General features: G+C 35.1%; 1 protein-coding gene across 2 annotated transcripts; it reads right to left on the bottom strand.

Moving 5' to 3' along the window:
* Positions 1-5394: 5394 nt before the first annotated feature.
* On the bottom strand, positions 5395-16843 carry Smndc1 (survival motor neuron domain containing 1). 2 transcript variants are annotated; one of them, XM_027930379.3, is made up of 6 exons: positions 16651-16843; positions 15370-15489; positions 10232-10374; positions 9463-9624; positions 7531-7684; positions 5395-6651 (listed from the first exon to the last, which is right to left on the bottom strand). In XM_027930379.3, exons 2-6 carry the CDS (start codon positions 15487-15489, stop codon positions 6514-6516), a joined length of 717 nt encoding a protein of 238 aa, XP_027786180.1. In that variant the 5' UTR covers positions 16651-16843; the 3' UTR covers positions 5395-6513. The 2 variants fall into 2 exon arrangements, with proteins under 2 accessions (XP_027786180.1, XP_027786181.1); XM_027930380.2 differs by lacking the exon at positions 16651-16843 and adding an exon at positions 12416-12599 and having other exon boundaries at positions 15370-15459.
* Between the last annotated feature and the right edge of the window lie 292 nt (positions 16844-17135).

Here is a 17135-nt window from a genome sequence, read left to right as displayed (position 1 = left end):
AAAATATGGATCAGTAGTCACAACTGTCTCCCAAATGTTTACATTGGTACTATGTCAGAAGTCCAGAATTAATAACAATTTGAAATTTAATCACTCTTCTGTTCTAAAATTTAAACATCTATTTTTACATAACCTAACTGCAGGTACCTAGTAACTGCTTCAAGTAGGTCACACAAACATTTGTCATCCTCATCTGATTTTGAAACATTTTAGAGAATCCCTTTGACTATAGCATTATGCAAACTGAAGTCTCCATGTTCCCATTTGATGCCTTAACCCTCATTAATCTTATTTAGGATCTTTTAGTAAAATGCTTGTTGAGTGACCCTTAATATTACCAAAGGATTCTAATGAAGTCATTGACTCAGACTAGCATAGATATGAAAATACAGAAAAAATGCTTTTTCTAGTCCCCATGACAATGTCTATATGGCAATACCTGTTTTTAGAATCATGAAGGGGTTTTAAAAGGCAATGAGAATTGTTGAGGCCGAGCTCCTTAACTCTAAGGCCATACTGCCTCCTGGTTCCTGTCTCCTAAAGAAACTGTTTAGCCTTTTAGGAATTTTGAGAAGCTTTTTTCCTTCGCTTGACTAAACAGCTGCTTTTCCCCTGTTTTTTATTATCCTTCCACCTAAATATTCTTAACCCAAATCAAAGTCAGATTCCAACACACCTACCAAATGTAGCATAATGGGGGAAAAGCAAGGGTTTTAATTACATTTAATCCCATTATAACATTTAGTAGACACTGAGCAAGTTATTCAATCTCTTCATGGAGCCTGTTGCCTTCCTGAAAAGTTGCTATAAATACTACCTTCATCTTGAAATATAAGGATTTCGCTGATACATGCAACTTATCACCCTACTCCTAAAATCCATGTGAATAGTACCTCCATCCATAAGAGGTATATATACTTCTCTACTTTTTCTGATGAATGCAATCTTCTAATTTCCTTAATACTGAATTTTAGCTCAGGTGTGGTGGCATATGGCTATAATCCCAGTGACTCAGAAGCCTGAGGCAGTAAGATTGCCAAATTCAAGGCCAGCCTTAGCAATGGAGACCCTGTCTGAGAGGCTGTAGCTTAATAGTGAGACACCCCCGGGGTCAATCCCAAGTACCCCCAAAAATTGTGGTGCTGGGGATTCAACCTAAGGCCTCATGCATACTAGGAATATACTCTTATCACTGAGCTACACTTCCATCCCTGAAAATAACTTGCTCAGTGTCTACTATTAACACAATTCCATGGTAGTAGTACTTTTCTTTTGAGATAGTGTTTCACCATGTTGCCCAAGCTGGTCTGGATCTTGTGAGCTCAAGTGATCCTCCTGCCTCAGACTCCCAAATAGCTGGAACTACAGGCATTTATTCCTGGCTTGACTTTTGATCATCTTATTTCTTAAATAAAGGCTTTATAAGATTAATGTGTTATCAATTTTTAGTGATTATCTGGTCTTTATGGACTAACATCATACTGCATACTATAAACCTCTGTGAAAATGAGTGTCCTAGTTAATATTTAGTGCTGACCTTGCCAGGTAAAATCAGTAGCTATCTTCTTGGCCCATGGTCCAGATAGTAGGAAACTGCTTTTCTTGTGGACTATGTCAGATTCTTTGATACAGTGTATTTGAAAAAGATGTACTGGATGAGGATTCTACTCTTGGTTGTTTTATATTTCCTCCAAGTCATGATTGTGAAAAATGACTCAAATGAAATGCACTTAAAATACTCCCAATTAATCTACTGTAATTTTGGAAATGTTTCTAGTCCCTCAATTCTTTTGCTCCCTGCCATGGGTAATGCTTAAAAAGTTTTTCTTGGTAGGGCAATAATTGGGATATTTATTTTAGATGTTCACACCAGGGCAAAGAATAGCATTGCAAAAATATAACAAAAGCCAAGTACTTCTAAAATGTGTATTAAAAGAATATAAATTTAAGAGGTCAGTTGTTTCTAAATTAGTAACGCATCACACTTTCTGAAAGCTAGGTCAACTAACCTGACAGCACTTTTGGAGGAAAAAAAAAAAAAACACTCCAGGCAAAAGAACCAAAGGGATACTTACTCTTCCTTCCTGCTACTTCTGAGCAATGAACAACTGGACAATTACCATCTATTAAAGACTAGCCTAGCTGTAGATCTCAGGCTTCAACTCTAGTTTCTCAGGATATGGAATCAAATTTTCTCCAAGCCTGAATTCTTTCTTGGGTCACAAATTCACTGCATCTTGCTAAAGTAAGTACAGGGCTTGAAAGGGAAAAAACAAAAGCACATCAGTTTCACCAAGAAAGGGAAATCAAAGAGCAAATTAATAACCATGATTTGGGGGGCCCAACTTGAAAAAGTAGCTCTTCAAACTTTTCCTTCTCCTAAGAATGGCTCCTTTAGCTTTGCTTTTAAAAAAAAGACTAACTGGGGAAACAAATTACAATTTTAAAAATCTCTGTGACTTGAGTGATTCCATGAAATCAACTAATGAAGTGTAAAGGAAGTAAATGTCTAGTTTTTACTGCCTGGGAACTGAATGATAAATTGAGTATCCAAAATTTGAGATTTTCTTAGCTAGTTAAGCTGTCAATCACTACAAACCCACTGTTATCCCACTAAAGGCCACAAAAGAACCACCTTTACACATAAATTGAAAAGTCAGGGGAAAAAAACTACACAGATGTAATTCTATCTTATGTCATCTTTTCTACTCACTCTAACCTAATCCAAAACATTCTTAAGCTGTCCCATCTCTTTTAATACCGGTTTCTGAACCTCTTAAGAACTTATCTATACAGATAGATATGCTTTAAAAAAAAAAAATCAATACAGGATGACAGGGATTCAATTATTGGGGTTTTTTTTGGTTGTTGTTTAAAACTACAGAATTACCTGTTATTTTGCCTGCTATGCTCTTCCTCTCCACTGCAGTAAAAATTCTGTTTAACTTGGAACTCAAAAATCCTAGATATAAAGAACGTTTATATTTACTGTCGAATTAATAAACTGCTATTTATACTGACTGACTTAGTATAATACAAATACTTAATACAATTCAGCAGATATTTATTGAATCTTCTAAAGATTTTAACAAACACAAAACCTTGCTGGCTTAAATAGATATTCTTCTTTTGTATTTCAGTTATTATCCAATTTAGCTAAAAGCTTTAAATATATTTTTGGCTAAATTTACAAATGTTATTTTTCATCGTATAAATTGTAACTATAAAATTGTAATCTACAGACACACAATCATAAAAAAATCAAATTTTCCTCTGTCCCCTGATGTTTTCCCTTGCTATTTATAAATGAGATATACTCAGCATTAAAACTACATCATATAAAAACAGACATACCACCTTTCACTATGACAAAAACAAGTTTAAAAAAAATGGAAGTTTTAGAATAATCAATGTATTTTGCGTTGGATGCCTAGTTTTCAAAACTAGACTAAAAAAAACTGCCACTAAATGGAATTTTTCTTCAAGAATCAAACTTCTCTTACATTTAACCTAAAAACATGGTTCTCAGCAAAGGAAACACATCAGAATCCTCTATGGTGTTTGTCAAACCTTGGCCTGGAAATGTTTAGGATAGGAACCAGACCCCAAGATTTCCTCTTTAAGAATTAAGGGTGACTTTTATTATAAATTTCTCCCTTTCCCACTAAGAAACATGCCTTCATATGAAGAATTTTAAACCTTTACTAAGATTTATTTTATATGTTTCTTGGCAATTTGGTAACATTTCAGTAATAAGTTAAAATTGTGGGTCTGGGGACCAGAAATCATAAGCAAGTGGGTATTATTATCCATTGCAATGTGAACAACTGTTGTTCAAGTTAAGGAAAAAAAGATCAGATATTCACCATTGCCACTTTACAGTAAATGGCAGATTCTTCTATAATGCTTACCATATGCCAGACACTGTAGCTCTTTACATATATTAACTCAATTCTTAAAACCTAGGGAAACTGGTATTATTAAATCCATTCTATGGAGAAAAATGAGGCAGAGGAGTTATACACAGTAGCTAATAAATAGGGAGTCAGGAATCCTTGCTCTTCCAATATGCCCTATTGACCTTTCTACATGTTAATAGCATTAGTTATACAATTATTAAAATTAATTTGGGTTATTAACTTTTGGAGTGTTCAGATCATTCATTTCTTGAAATGGTAACTGAAGTGAAATGTCACAAACTTGAGAAGATATATGCAGGCATTCCTACTCAGGAGTCATAACTCGGTATTTTTACATTTCAGAGCTTCAAGTCTCCTTTCTTGACAGGAGAAATTCTACATTTAAATTTATAACAAAGCTCTATAAGGATAAGATTCCTATTCAGTTTTAGAATACACAGAGCTTACGTTTTCATTTGTAAAATACTATTGCTATCATGCTTCTCATTAAGTATTTTCTCAACTTCAGCATCGAACTGTGGCAGGTATTATCTCCCCATAAGTTCTTTCAGTTTAGTCCAGAGACACCAACATCTTCCTTCCTGACACTAGGATTTTCCAAAGGGCCATATCCAGGTCTTTGACACAAGAGGTCCTGATCTTATTCTGTATGGCTCCTATTTTCTAAACAAATACTTGTTATGATATGGTTACTTTTATTCCTTTTCTCTATCCTATTGCAAAGCCTTCCAGGAAAATTCATATGCACAAAGGAAGGTCTTTAGGGTTAAAGGAGGAATAAGTCTCAGTTCCAACAGTATTGTCTGTACAAACACCAAGTGAACTACTATCCCAACAAACATAACAAGATAATCTCAATAAAAAACATAACTGGGGTCACATAATTACAACAAATTTCTTGCCAGTGCATTTTCATTCAAATAATTATCTTGTTATCTTTTAAGGCTACTACTGGTTATTTAGTTATGCTTTTAAGATGTTTTTACAATGGGAAAATCATGCAGCTACTGAATCTCAATCTTAAGATTGAATAATCTCTAATAAAAATTTTAAAAGATGTTTTGTTACAATGGTAAAAGATGAATAATAGTATACTTCAAAATTTTTTATTTCTAAGTTTTCAGGTTTAAGTAGCCTTTTCTCTATGCCTGTTTTGGGGTCTGGAGGAAGGAAAAGAATGCTACTTCTTACCGCCATCCTAAAAGTCTCAATTTACTAATGAAATTAAAATTTGTGAAATAAAAACTTCAATTTTTCCCCTTGTGCAAAAATTTGTGAATACCCCATACATAGCACAAGCCAATAAAATAAAACTAGGCAATCCTTAGTATCCAACTCTTAATGTCTAATGGAAGGAATACTTAGGATTTACTGAAACCTTTATCCCATAATCAAAATTCTTTTTAGTGGCAATTCTGTGTGCAAGTTTGAGGCATGTTAAAGCTAAAGACTTCATCTTCTTGTTAACACACCCTGGAGATTTTAAAAACACTTTATTTAATAAAAGTTAAACATACAAAACTGAAATTAACACACATTCTAAAAATCATCTCCCATTAATAGGAAGACCCTTTTCTATGCATGTATTTGGCTTTAACTCAACTCAGGATAACTGATGTCACACCAACAAATGCTGGCAACTTGATCTAGTTAATAAAAATTAAAAACTCAGCTACATGAACATAATATACAGGGAAATTATGGTCAGATTAATGCACAAGAAATACAAGAAATTTTAATGATGAAACATTCAGTACTCTTGTTCATTAATTTAGCCTTGGTTTTTTACAAAAATAGTATCTACACTGTATACAGGGCTATACATCAGCTTTTTGTTTTCCCATATAAACATTACACATCCAAAAATGGTACCACTAACCATATGTGAAAAACTGACAAAGGAAAAAGCAAACATACAAAACCACAAAACACCAAACAAAAAACACCTTAGAAAGGTAGCTCATCCTAACATGGTTTCTTACATAAAACTAACTCAGTGAATAAAAGTAAAATCTAGATCAATTTTGAAGAGATGGCGTACAGGCTTAGAAAACAAGTTATTGAAGGAAAAAAACCTCAAACAAACTTTACCATTTACAAATTAACCCATATTTTGGCTTGTCTGGTTAAGAGCTCAGTTTTAAAGTTGAAGACAAAGGGGGAAAACCCCAAAAAGATCTCCTTAGCAAGTTGGTGTTTTGTCTTGATGTTCCAAATGAATTGCTAGAATATGTGTCAAGTTCAAAGTGTTTGAAAATTAAAATTATGACTTACAAAAAGTTTACACCATCAAGTGGGGGGCCTGATATTAGGAAGATCAACAATTCATTTTAAGTGCTGATTTAAGCAGCATCTATCTAGAAAAGTTGCCTTATTCAACAAACTCTGAGGGAACTGTGGTAGTATAAATGAAAAGTTAAATGAATAGCAGTTATCAAATGCAATTTCTTCAAGTTTCATTCTATTGAAGTCAAACAATGACAACAATGATATCTTCCTTACTCATCTAACAAATAATTTACCTTTAGAAAAATATAAGGATAAAAAGGTAAATGTAAAGCCCTGCAGAGATGAAATCCAACAGTTTTTCTGATTATTGAGGCATCAAATGCCTGACATTGTATTTAGAGGTATCTTGATACTGTGTCATAGGTTTATCAGCAATTCCACAAGTTCCTACTCCAACTTTGCCAGTAACACTCTCAGGTGAAGCAAAAATACTCCTCTTTACCTAAGGGAAAGAACAGAAACCATTTCTGATTAGTTTTGGGAAAAAAGTAAATTTTAAACTTTAATATTAAAACAGTCTAGCTTCAATATTTTAAAAAAGAAAAGCTCATTGCTTTTGTTTGCTAGTGTCAAAATTCACTAAACAGAAGCCATTTATTCTAACTTATAACATGTGGAAATTATCACTACACACTACAAACACTCATAACACTTGGACATTTACCTGTCTCCAGATTATAGTTTGCAGTCTCAAATCCAACCCTAATTTACAATATGAGTTTTCAGTTCTAGCATAACTACAACTCTGATTATATTGAAGTTTACAGCAGTGTCTATTGGATATCTAAATTATGAAATCCCTTGCCCTTTGTTAAGTCATAAAATGAACATCTTTATGAAAAGGAAGTACTATTTTCCAGAAATCATGTCTACCAATGGAGGTGACTTAACAAAAAACAAAGATGTGTACAATAGCCAGGTTATCCTGACTGTGAACTTCCATGGATGTTATGAGTATCTTTTACCTAACACTCAGAAAGTTAACCAACGGAACTTAAAAGCTTTTTTTAAATAAGATCTAACAGCAATGCACATAAAGACATGTTATAAAGCAGAGTTCAGCACACTGTCCCTAAATGGTATGTAAAGCAGCAAATAATTTTTCAAATTTGTCATTCCTAACATAAACTCTCATGAATAATGTTTTTATTGTAGAGACAGTGGCTAATAAGAGACATTTTTCAAAAAGCAAAATTGAGGAATGGCAATGATTTTGATTATAATAGTTTCAAAAATCTATGTACCTCCTTTTTCATTTTAAACATTTTAGTGACAATTGCATTTTTCAGATTTGCAAAGTGTGATGAATAGATTTACCAACCTGGCCTTTTTTGTTTTTAGAATAGGCTCTGTTGTTGAATTGTTGCCATTTCACCTTCTGGTCCTCTCTTTCCTGTTCAAGTTCTTTTATTCTCTGTGCTTTTTTCAAAGCTTTCTTCTTTTTGTATTCACGCTGCTGGGCAATCATTTCCTTTCTGTGTGGTAAAAACAGCTAAATGTCAACTATTAAGATTTAAAAGATGACCTCCTTGTGAACCTTAGACGCGCCACACACACACACACAAAAAAAAATCCAATAAACTTACACATACTTCTCTCCATGAATAAAAGCACTGAATCATTAAAATCAATGCCAATCACCTGGCACTAGTATACAAATTGTTTTTTTTTTAAAAAAAAGTATCCTTAAAAGCTTTCATACGTAATCTCTCACAAATATAAATCAAATATTTCAGCTAAGCCTTTTAAAAAAGTACTTTTTACTGGTGCAATATCATTATATATAATAGTGGTATTCATTATGCTGTATTCATACATGCACTTAACTATATATTTGACCTTTTTTGGGGGGTACTGGGGATTAATCCAGGGGATATTTAACCACTGAGCCAAATTCCAAGCCCCTTTTTATTTTTTGAAGCAGGGTCTTGCTAAGTTGGTAATGCTGGCCTCAAACTTGCCTCCTACCTTAGCTTCCAACTTGCCAGGATTATAGGCGTGTACCACAAGCCTGGCACTTTTTATTTCACTTTTATATAGCTTCTATCAGTTGTGTTTTAGAAACATGTTAAATTTCAAATAATTAGCTGCCTACAAATCAATTCCCAAATAGACATAGAAGTATAATGCAGAGCATTTGAAAAAGTGTATGAATGGACTGAATACAGATAAAACTATTTCACCCAGAAGAATGCAGCAGCACAAGGGAAATCATAGTTTTTTTTTTTAAATTGTAGGTGGACACCTTTATTTTTTAAAATTTATTTCTATGTGGTGCTGAGGATTGAACCCAGTGCCTCATGTGTGCTAGGCAAGTGCTCTACCACTGAGCTACAATCCCACCCTCACAGCTAACAATTGTTAAAAAAAAAACAAAAAGCAAAAACATGGCGGTGGGGGTGGGGGGGTGGTGTGTGTCAAAAATCCTACATAGGATTCTAAATAGGATTAGAGCTTAAAACTATCAATAATATGCACTCAGTTAAAACCAACCAAATGAAGGATGAAGAAAAAAATCTTTTAAGAGAGGCAATAAAATCTAGATCCCCATACTATATAATTGCCACCATGAAGCCAAGTATGGCTTTGTATACAGAAGCCAAAAAACTAAAATCAGAGATTACACACAGTTTTACAATCTGATTTTTCTTACTGGGAATGTTTATGTGTTATTTTAACAAGTGACAGAATTTTTCCAAATATACTTATGTTGTAACTTAAAAATTTGAAAACCCCACCTTCTAGTCCCAAGTTTTTACCACAGGTATCTTTCTGTTACCTCTACTTCAGGGCAGTTTCCTTAAGAAAACTGCCCTGATAACTGCAGTGCCAGTACTTTATCTTTGTTCCCTTTGTAAGTGTGTTCTATCCCTTCCTAATATCTTCACTTTATTATTAAAGTGCTTCTTTGATTAAGTGTTCTCTTTGGATATAAACTCAGTATACTCAGAGGAAGCCTAAGTTGGTCTTCATTGTGATACAGCCTCAGCTCCTGGCTTATAAAAAATATAGTAGGAAGATGTCCTCAGTACAGTACGGTATCCTCCTAATATGGAATGCCCAAGAGGGAACCAATATGTCATCACTTAGGCATACACATAACAGACCATGCTGAGCCTGTGTCACTCCTAAATCTTTAGAACAATAATAGTATTCTAACTTCCTCACCCCAATTTAGGCTACATATAGCTTCCATTTGCAGATTACCTCAAGTACCCAAATGGGGAACATCTAAAATGCCAAAGTTACTTACTTTGACATGGGTTTATTCCCACTGTCCTCCTTTGCCTTCCTTCCTTCTTCTACAGGCTTCAGGTTCAACAGTGGAGTCACTTCAGCATTGCCATAACCAGCAAAGGTAATTGCAGCGGTGCCATTTTCTTCATCTATCTCCTCGATCTCCGCTTCGTAACACCTGTAAAGATATCATGGCTGTAAGCAGGTGAGTAAAGATTTAGTACTCAGCCTACAAGATTTATACTGCAGAGATTCAATTATTATATGTGATTAAAATGAAACTTCTGAAGTTAAATGGCCCTTTTGACAAAAATAATTCAAGAGTGGTTGGAGTTACACATCTGGTATTAAAAAAGAAGCCCTAATCAAAATATTGCCAAGAAAGTTTCTTAAACATATATCTATTCAATATGCTTTAGTTCAACTCTCTGAGAAAAAAATAAATTCTTATAGGAGTGATTTCAGTGTATGCACTTCACAGAAATCTGAGGTAATCTACCATTTGCTCAGTTTTCAACTTAAGGAGGAAATAATTTAGATTATTTCGGAAAACAACTATTTATTTTTCTCTCCTCTGGGATGTAAACCATTCTTCTCCCTCAAACTTAATCTAAAGCTAAACCTAAACTTCATTAATGGCAACCACCCAAAAACTGGCTCTGTAAATCACATTGCCTATATGGAAAGATTAAAATAGGGTAGTTCAAACTGAATAAAAAATCTTACCATTGTATTTTATTATTGCATGTTACAGTTAGAGGGCTTTTTTTTTTTTCTACACTTACTGTCCATCTTCACTCCAGATTGCCATACACTTGTCTCCGACTTTCCATGAATGAGTGGGCTGAGCAGAAGCAAAACTATCTGAACTTGCAAGAGTTTCTGATGGTTGAGTTGACAGGAGGTCTTTGGTTAGTTCTATAACTTCCTAAAAAAAGATGACAAAATCATAACATTAATTTTATAATTCATATTATCAATTACTTTCTTAGTTTTCGATAATAAATCCTATTTGGTTTGAGAGCTGATATAGTTTATAACACTAAGAAATATTTGAGATTTACTCCATGTTGAAACTGAGATAATATTTTACATAAGTAGTGAAGCTGTGATTTAAGCCTAACAGATATCTTCATCTTAATCATAAATACTAATAAAAATAAAATAGACTTGAGCTTATGCCATGCATTATTTCAAAGTGCTTATTAGTAAATAAATCTCTCTAAAGATGAGAAATACAGTATGAGGGATTGAATTAGATTTGAGGTCCCTTTTACTTCTATCATCATGTATACTTCATGCAACTGTTCTGTCTTCTAGGTATTACTTAGCAGTTTTATTACCTGTCTAGTCAATACCCCCCCATTCCCAAAACACTTGAAGCAGCCTTATTTGTGAACAAAAATATTCCTACTTCCATATTTCTACTAAAACACTGTAGGCATATGTAAAAGAAACCAGTAGTCTTCCTATTCATTTATTATAAATCTCACGTCAACTGAGTAATAAGCACACATCAAGTTAATTTAAATATACCTTGATATTTATTAATCACACCAGCACAGCTTAATTTAAAAGGAAAAAAAAAAAAAACCTAACACAGGCAGGCAATGCCTCTGTGTGGCTAATAATTTTCTAATTCAGGCTCACATTTATTGGTTTCCTTCAAAGGTATGTTAGGGATGGTTCCAAAACATGAGAAATAGTACAAATTTATAGATTCTGCGGTCTACTGAATTTTTACTCTAACGAAAATCCAAGGTCTGTACCATTTTATCTGATTTGTTTTAACATACTGCATACCTATTCCTCCACATTGTTTTATTTAAAATATTCTGTGTGTTTGGGGGAGAAAAACTGGCAAAATTAACTCTACTTAGTTTCTTCTGGCACACTCTTTGAGTTTTTGAAATAGTAATTCTGGTTCAGTAGCCAAGACAGTTAAATATTAGCTCTTTCCTAAAGTTTTTTAAACTTACTGGCTACTTTTGAAAAACTAATATTTGGGTCTAAAAAAAAAAAAAAGAAAGAAATAGTAAGCCTTTGGAGAAAGGCTAATTTTGTGGATTAAAGAACTAGAAGAGTCAGACTTAAGTTGTAGATTTAGTACAGTAGCACCTCTAAGTTTTATTAGCTGCCAATAGTTATTTGAACACTTTTTTTTTCCTTTTGCATAGTCCCTAAAGCTAGGACATGACGTTTTTTGGTGGTACTGGAGGTCTTGTGCATACTAAGTAAGTACTCTACCATTGAGCTATAGCACGCACCAGTCCTCAAATACCTTTCTCCCCACCTACTTGTAGATGGACACAATATCTTTATTTTATTTATTTTTATGTGATGCTGAGGATCAAACCCAGCGCTTCACACATGCCAGGCAAGTGCTCTGCCACTGAGCCATAACCCCAGCCTCTTGAATACTTTTTAATTAGACAGTCCTTTGCAAATAAAGCAAAGAAGTGCCACATAAAGTAGTACACAGAAGAGAGTAAATTACCCAGTCTTGTTTTTAGTTAACCCCTTTTAAAGCCAAGGATATAATCCAATAAACCTGACTCAAGAGCCTATAATACTTCTATCATTAAATACTTCCACATCCTCCTATGGATGGTTTAACCATTGAAGCTCAAACACAAATTTTTCATTTGTACATCTCATAGTTAAAACTCTATTATCTTTTCAGACAGAACATTTTCCCACTATACTCATAAGAAAAGATATTTTTAAAGAAAATGGTCCTAAAAAGCTGTGCATGTTCAGAGATTTGCTCTGAAATGACCCCTTTTCAACAAAAACAAAATCCAGAGCATTTACCCCTAATGTCCTGTAACTGACTTTGCCATGGTTTTATATATACTTCCCAACAAACTATGAAGAGCTTTCTAATTTTTTGTTTTCTTCACATGTGCATATGGACGAAAGTATCAGAAAACTATTTCACGTATGAGGGGGTTCTTGAAGGTACATACCATTAATTACTTTTCCTCCCCCAAGTTTTGAAACTGCTCCTTCAATGACAGATGGGCAGCAGTTACAGTAATCGGCAATTCCAGGAAGCATCAGGTGTTGTGATCTACATATCAGCAGGTCAAAGGGGGTGCACTCAAGCACTCTGCTTACTGAAGGAAGGCGTTTCGGGGATGCAGAGAGCCACTGTAATATATGAGACAAGTGACTTGACCCCTGCCTCCTTTAGAACCAGTTTATTCAGCAAAACAGCCTAATAAATTGACTATTTTTGTGATTATCATACACTGCCTGGGGAGCTAATCAGCTGGCTAGCCCGAATTTTAATATACCTATTTTATCTTTTAAGTGAAAAGAAAGGCTGATAGAACTTCAGTAGATTAATTTGCTGCCTGCTGAATAACTACTATGAAAGACAATAAAAGAGATAAATATGGAAACCTTATTGGAAAAATATGTCACTGAAAAAAGTTCAGAAAGAATGTTTTATCATAAATCAAAGGGCAAATAAATTAAGAATCAGGATATGATTCCATAAGAACACAAGAAGTTAAAAACATATGATGATCCAAAAACATGAAAATGATAAAGCCAGAGACTTAATAATCAATCTGAACAAGCTTTTCATTAAAGGTGATAAGCAGTATTGAATACTAATGGCACAAGATACATTGCAGAAAGCAGAAAAGGGGAAAAAAAAACCATTGCAGAACAGAAGCTATAACTACAGTCTCAAAGAAGACAACAACTACTAGGTGGAAACATATATCCACACACCATTCAGAATTTTATCTAAATATTAAAAGATGCTTTCCATCTTTGAGTAGTTTCAGTTCAAAACAGGCCTCTATCTAATAATCAAAATCAAATTTTTTACTCATCATGAGAATAAAAAAAGTAACTCATCAAGACTGGTTATTTAAAACATTCTGATTTATCACTATCTGAAGGATTAGCACTTAAACTTCTAAATCTGTGCCATTCCATATGTAGTCATTTAATTGAGTAAAATTAAAAATTCAGCCCCTCAATTACCCTAGCTGTATTTCAAATATTTAATAGCCATACGTGTCCAGTGGCTATGGTACTGAATATCAAACACAGAATATTTCCACGGTCACAGAAAGGTCTACTGGACAGTGCTGTTCTAAATAGTTACACAATATTTTTATTGTCTTTTTGTTTTTGAGAAAGGGCCTTTCAATGTTTCCCAGAATGCCCTCAAACTACTGGGCTCATTCTCCCACTTCAGCTTTCTGAGTAGATCAAACTACAGGCCTATAGCACCACCAGGTCAGCATAGAAAAGATATATTTTATAGAAAAACAATTCCCAAGTCATTAACCGAACCCTAGATAAGTTTTTTATGTACTCACTACAATGTCTACTATAGTGGTTTCTCCCTACAGTATCTACTGCTATAAACTGTGTCATATTAAGACAGTTGTGCCCAGAGCCTAAAAGATAATTTACTCTAGAAATATTAAAAAGACCTGATAATAATCCTGTTTTAAACTCCACTCCCAATTCCCCTTCCACCAGTTCCACATCTCTCCTCCCATTGCCCAGGAAGCAAGGTACAATACAACATTGCACACAATGTTTTCTTTTCTTCAAAGAAAAAAGGACTGCTTTTAAGTTGGTAAAGTAGACTGAGCATCTCTTTGAGGCAAGGAAAAAAAAAAACAAAAAAACAATACTTGAAGTCGAAAAGAGGTCAGTTTGCTTTTGTTATATCTGCAATGCATACTCACAGAACACGTGAGTAATTCACTGAATGGACAGGAGCAAACCACCAGGTTATTTTTACATAAGGGCCTTGAAGTAGGCCCTACAATCCACAGGCCTGGCTTCTATGAAGGATTCTGTTTGAACTGAAATTATTCCAGATATTTTCTATGTTTTTTAAAACAACATACACTTGCAAGTTTATCCTAAATCTAGAACTGAATTTGAAAATATTCATTCATTTTATGCCTGGATAACCTCTTTCAGAATCTAAAACCTAGACCCCAATTCAGAAAAGTTTCACTCATTTTCAGTTATAAAATCCCTAAAATTTAAGATTTAGTGGGTAACAGGATGATAAAGGGACAGATTAATTAGACAGGATATAGAACCAGTACAGAGATCTTCTAATCAAAACCCCCTGAAAACTTTAAAAAATCAGGTTCAGAATTTTAAGGAAGTTCTTAAGATGAAAAGTTATAATACTAGTATTTACAAATTACATATGGTACTTTTCTTAACCTGGTGTCCTGAGAAACAACAAGTATTTATTATCATGTTTTTATGTTTATCTTGAAACCCACTGCAGGTTTAAAAATGTTATACTTACTGAACTATCCCATAATAAATTAAGATCTCAACTTGACAAAGGTCAAAACTACACTATAAAATCTAGTCTTAAGTTCAAACACCTAACTAACATTAATACCAAAAACATGTATCTCTTTGGGATATCTTAATGATGTGTTTTTAATATAAGGTGTAACCCACTAGCAATGAAATAAAAAGTTATTAAATGTTTCACTCTCAATATTATATCACTAAAAAGATTTTAATCTGATTATATTTTCTTTTTTTTTAAATCTTAAGTTACCTTTTGAACTCAATTTCTTTGCCAAAACTTGAAAAATAAAAGCAAATTCCTTTGTAAAGTTTCTTCTGTTGAAAGTCTGACACTTTCAAAATCAACTAATTTTTAAGAAATCCTATGAGCACACAAGATTTACCTAATTAAAAACAATGTTTATTCTTTTTGATGCATATAAATTGAGGAAGTAACCATATTTCTCTACAAGCCTCAGTGCCTACACATATGTGTACACACATAGGAGGGGAACCTGCTCCAAGGGTGTTTTGAGTACCTATGGATTCTAAACAAATAGATCAATTGAAAGCCATAGAAATTTTTTTCAAGCAATGTTAACTACAATTGTTCACTCGTACTTACTTGTAAATCTTTCTTCAATTTTAGCAAATCTTCATTTTCTCCATTTCCAGATAATGCAGCTTCTACTTGCTGGAGTTGAGCTTTGTAGCTTGCCAGCTGTTTTGCTAGATCCTCTGACATCTGGGGAAAATAAAGAGGTTAAGACCATGAAAACTAAGTCAAATATCAAAGCACAAAAAATATTTCCTTAACCTGCCTGAATCAACCAGGCAGAAAGAATGTTTTATCATAAACTACTCCTGCAGCTTATATTTATCACCATTATTTTTACTTTTACTTTAGACTTGAGCTAAATCACAAACTTCAAGGTAACATATTCTGAAGAATACAGAACATGTCAGTTCAATTCCATTTAAAAAGGTTGAAAAAGCATGGGATAAGAAGAAAAACTTCTTTAATTTTCTTAACTCTTATTATAGGAAAGCACTGTGATCAGCTCAATAATTAAGGTTATCATCATATCTTTAAGCATGAAAGAATACATCCACGGCGAAATAAAACTGATTCCAAGTTATCTATACAAATAACTCTCTTTACTTGAACAAATCAATTAAGCATGTATGTAGAAGTTCTTCTCCAGAATAAAAATCTTTCACTCAGTCAACTTAAATTTGCAGTTGTCGATTCATTTTCTTAAGTAGCAACACAAATACTCCGCTGGGCTGAGGATGTAGCTCAGCGCTAGAGCATGCACAAGGCCCTAGGTTCGATCCCCAGCGCCTCAAAACAAAAACAAAAATACTCTCGCATGTAGGCATTCCCAGAAACGCTGCCATTTGCCAAACGTAGCTCGCACATTCTCCAGCAAACAAGATATGAATGAACCCTTCCTTGATGATTTGTAAGCAATCGTATGGGGCTTTCTTAAATTCTCGTCCAGCGAAAGCCTGGAATCTGGAAAAACCCTAAAGGGTTAAAGCAAGCCAGGCAGCTCTCGTGCCAGTCACCCAACACCTTTAAGCCCGCCACAACTTTGTCGATTGTTTCAGGCCTGGAAACCTAAACATCGGCTGTCCGAGGCTTTGCTGAACCGCGCGGGCGTCCCTACCGGACCCGACGGCCGCCCCAGTCTGGCCGTGTTCGCCCTTTCGCACAGAGGCCCCAACGCAGGCCGGGGCCGCTCACGATCAACTCTGGGTGGGAGAGGAGCTGGGGCTCCTACCCGACAGCCCACGCCCAGACCTCTCCTGTGAGGCTGGCTCCTCGGTCTCGGGCCTCTGCTCTAACTCTGGGGAGACCAAGGCCCGGCGAGGCCTGACGCTCCCTCACAGGATTTGTTACCTTGTGTGGGGTTGGGGATGGGGCGGCGGGAAGGGGTCGGGGAAATGAGCCCGGTGGCGGCGGTGGCGGCAGAGGCAGTAGCAGTAGGAAAAAAATCTTCGCGACGACAACAGGGCAACCCGGTCTCTAAAGGAAGAACTCCGTCGGTGGCGAGGGGGAGGGGAAGGAAAACCGGGCGCTGGAAGGAGGAAAAGACAAGGCAAACGAAGTCTCGCGAGATATGAAAAAACATCGCGAGATGTCACTCGACTCACATGATTCCTGGCGCCCTCTAGACGGTCAAGCTTGCTCTCGCTAGGGAGGTGAAGTAGGCGGGGCTTAATAGGAAGGAAATGGCGTAACCGGGCTGCGCCGGGCCCAGTGTATAGGATCTTCATACGTAAGTTCCGGCTTTGAGTGGGTAGTCATTGGATATTCATCGTGAAGCGTGTCCTGTTAGGCTGTTTCTGACTGCCTTCTTAAGCTAGCTATGGTGGAATTTAATG

The sequence above is a fragment of the Marmota flaviventris genome, chromosome 4, assembly GCF_047511675.1.
Source record: "Marmota flaviventris isolate mMarFla1 chromosome 4, mMarFla1.hap1, whole genome shotgun sequence".
In the NCBI taxonomy this organism is placed as follows: domain Eukaryota; kingdom Metazoa; phylum Chordata; class Mammalia; order Rodentia; family Sciuridae; genus Marmota; species Marmota flaviventris.
Note: the sequence above shows the minus strand (reverse complement) of the source record. Positions and strands in the feature narration are given on the sequence as shown.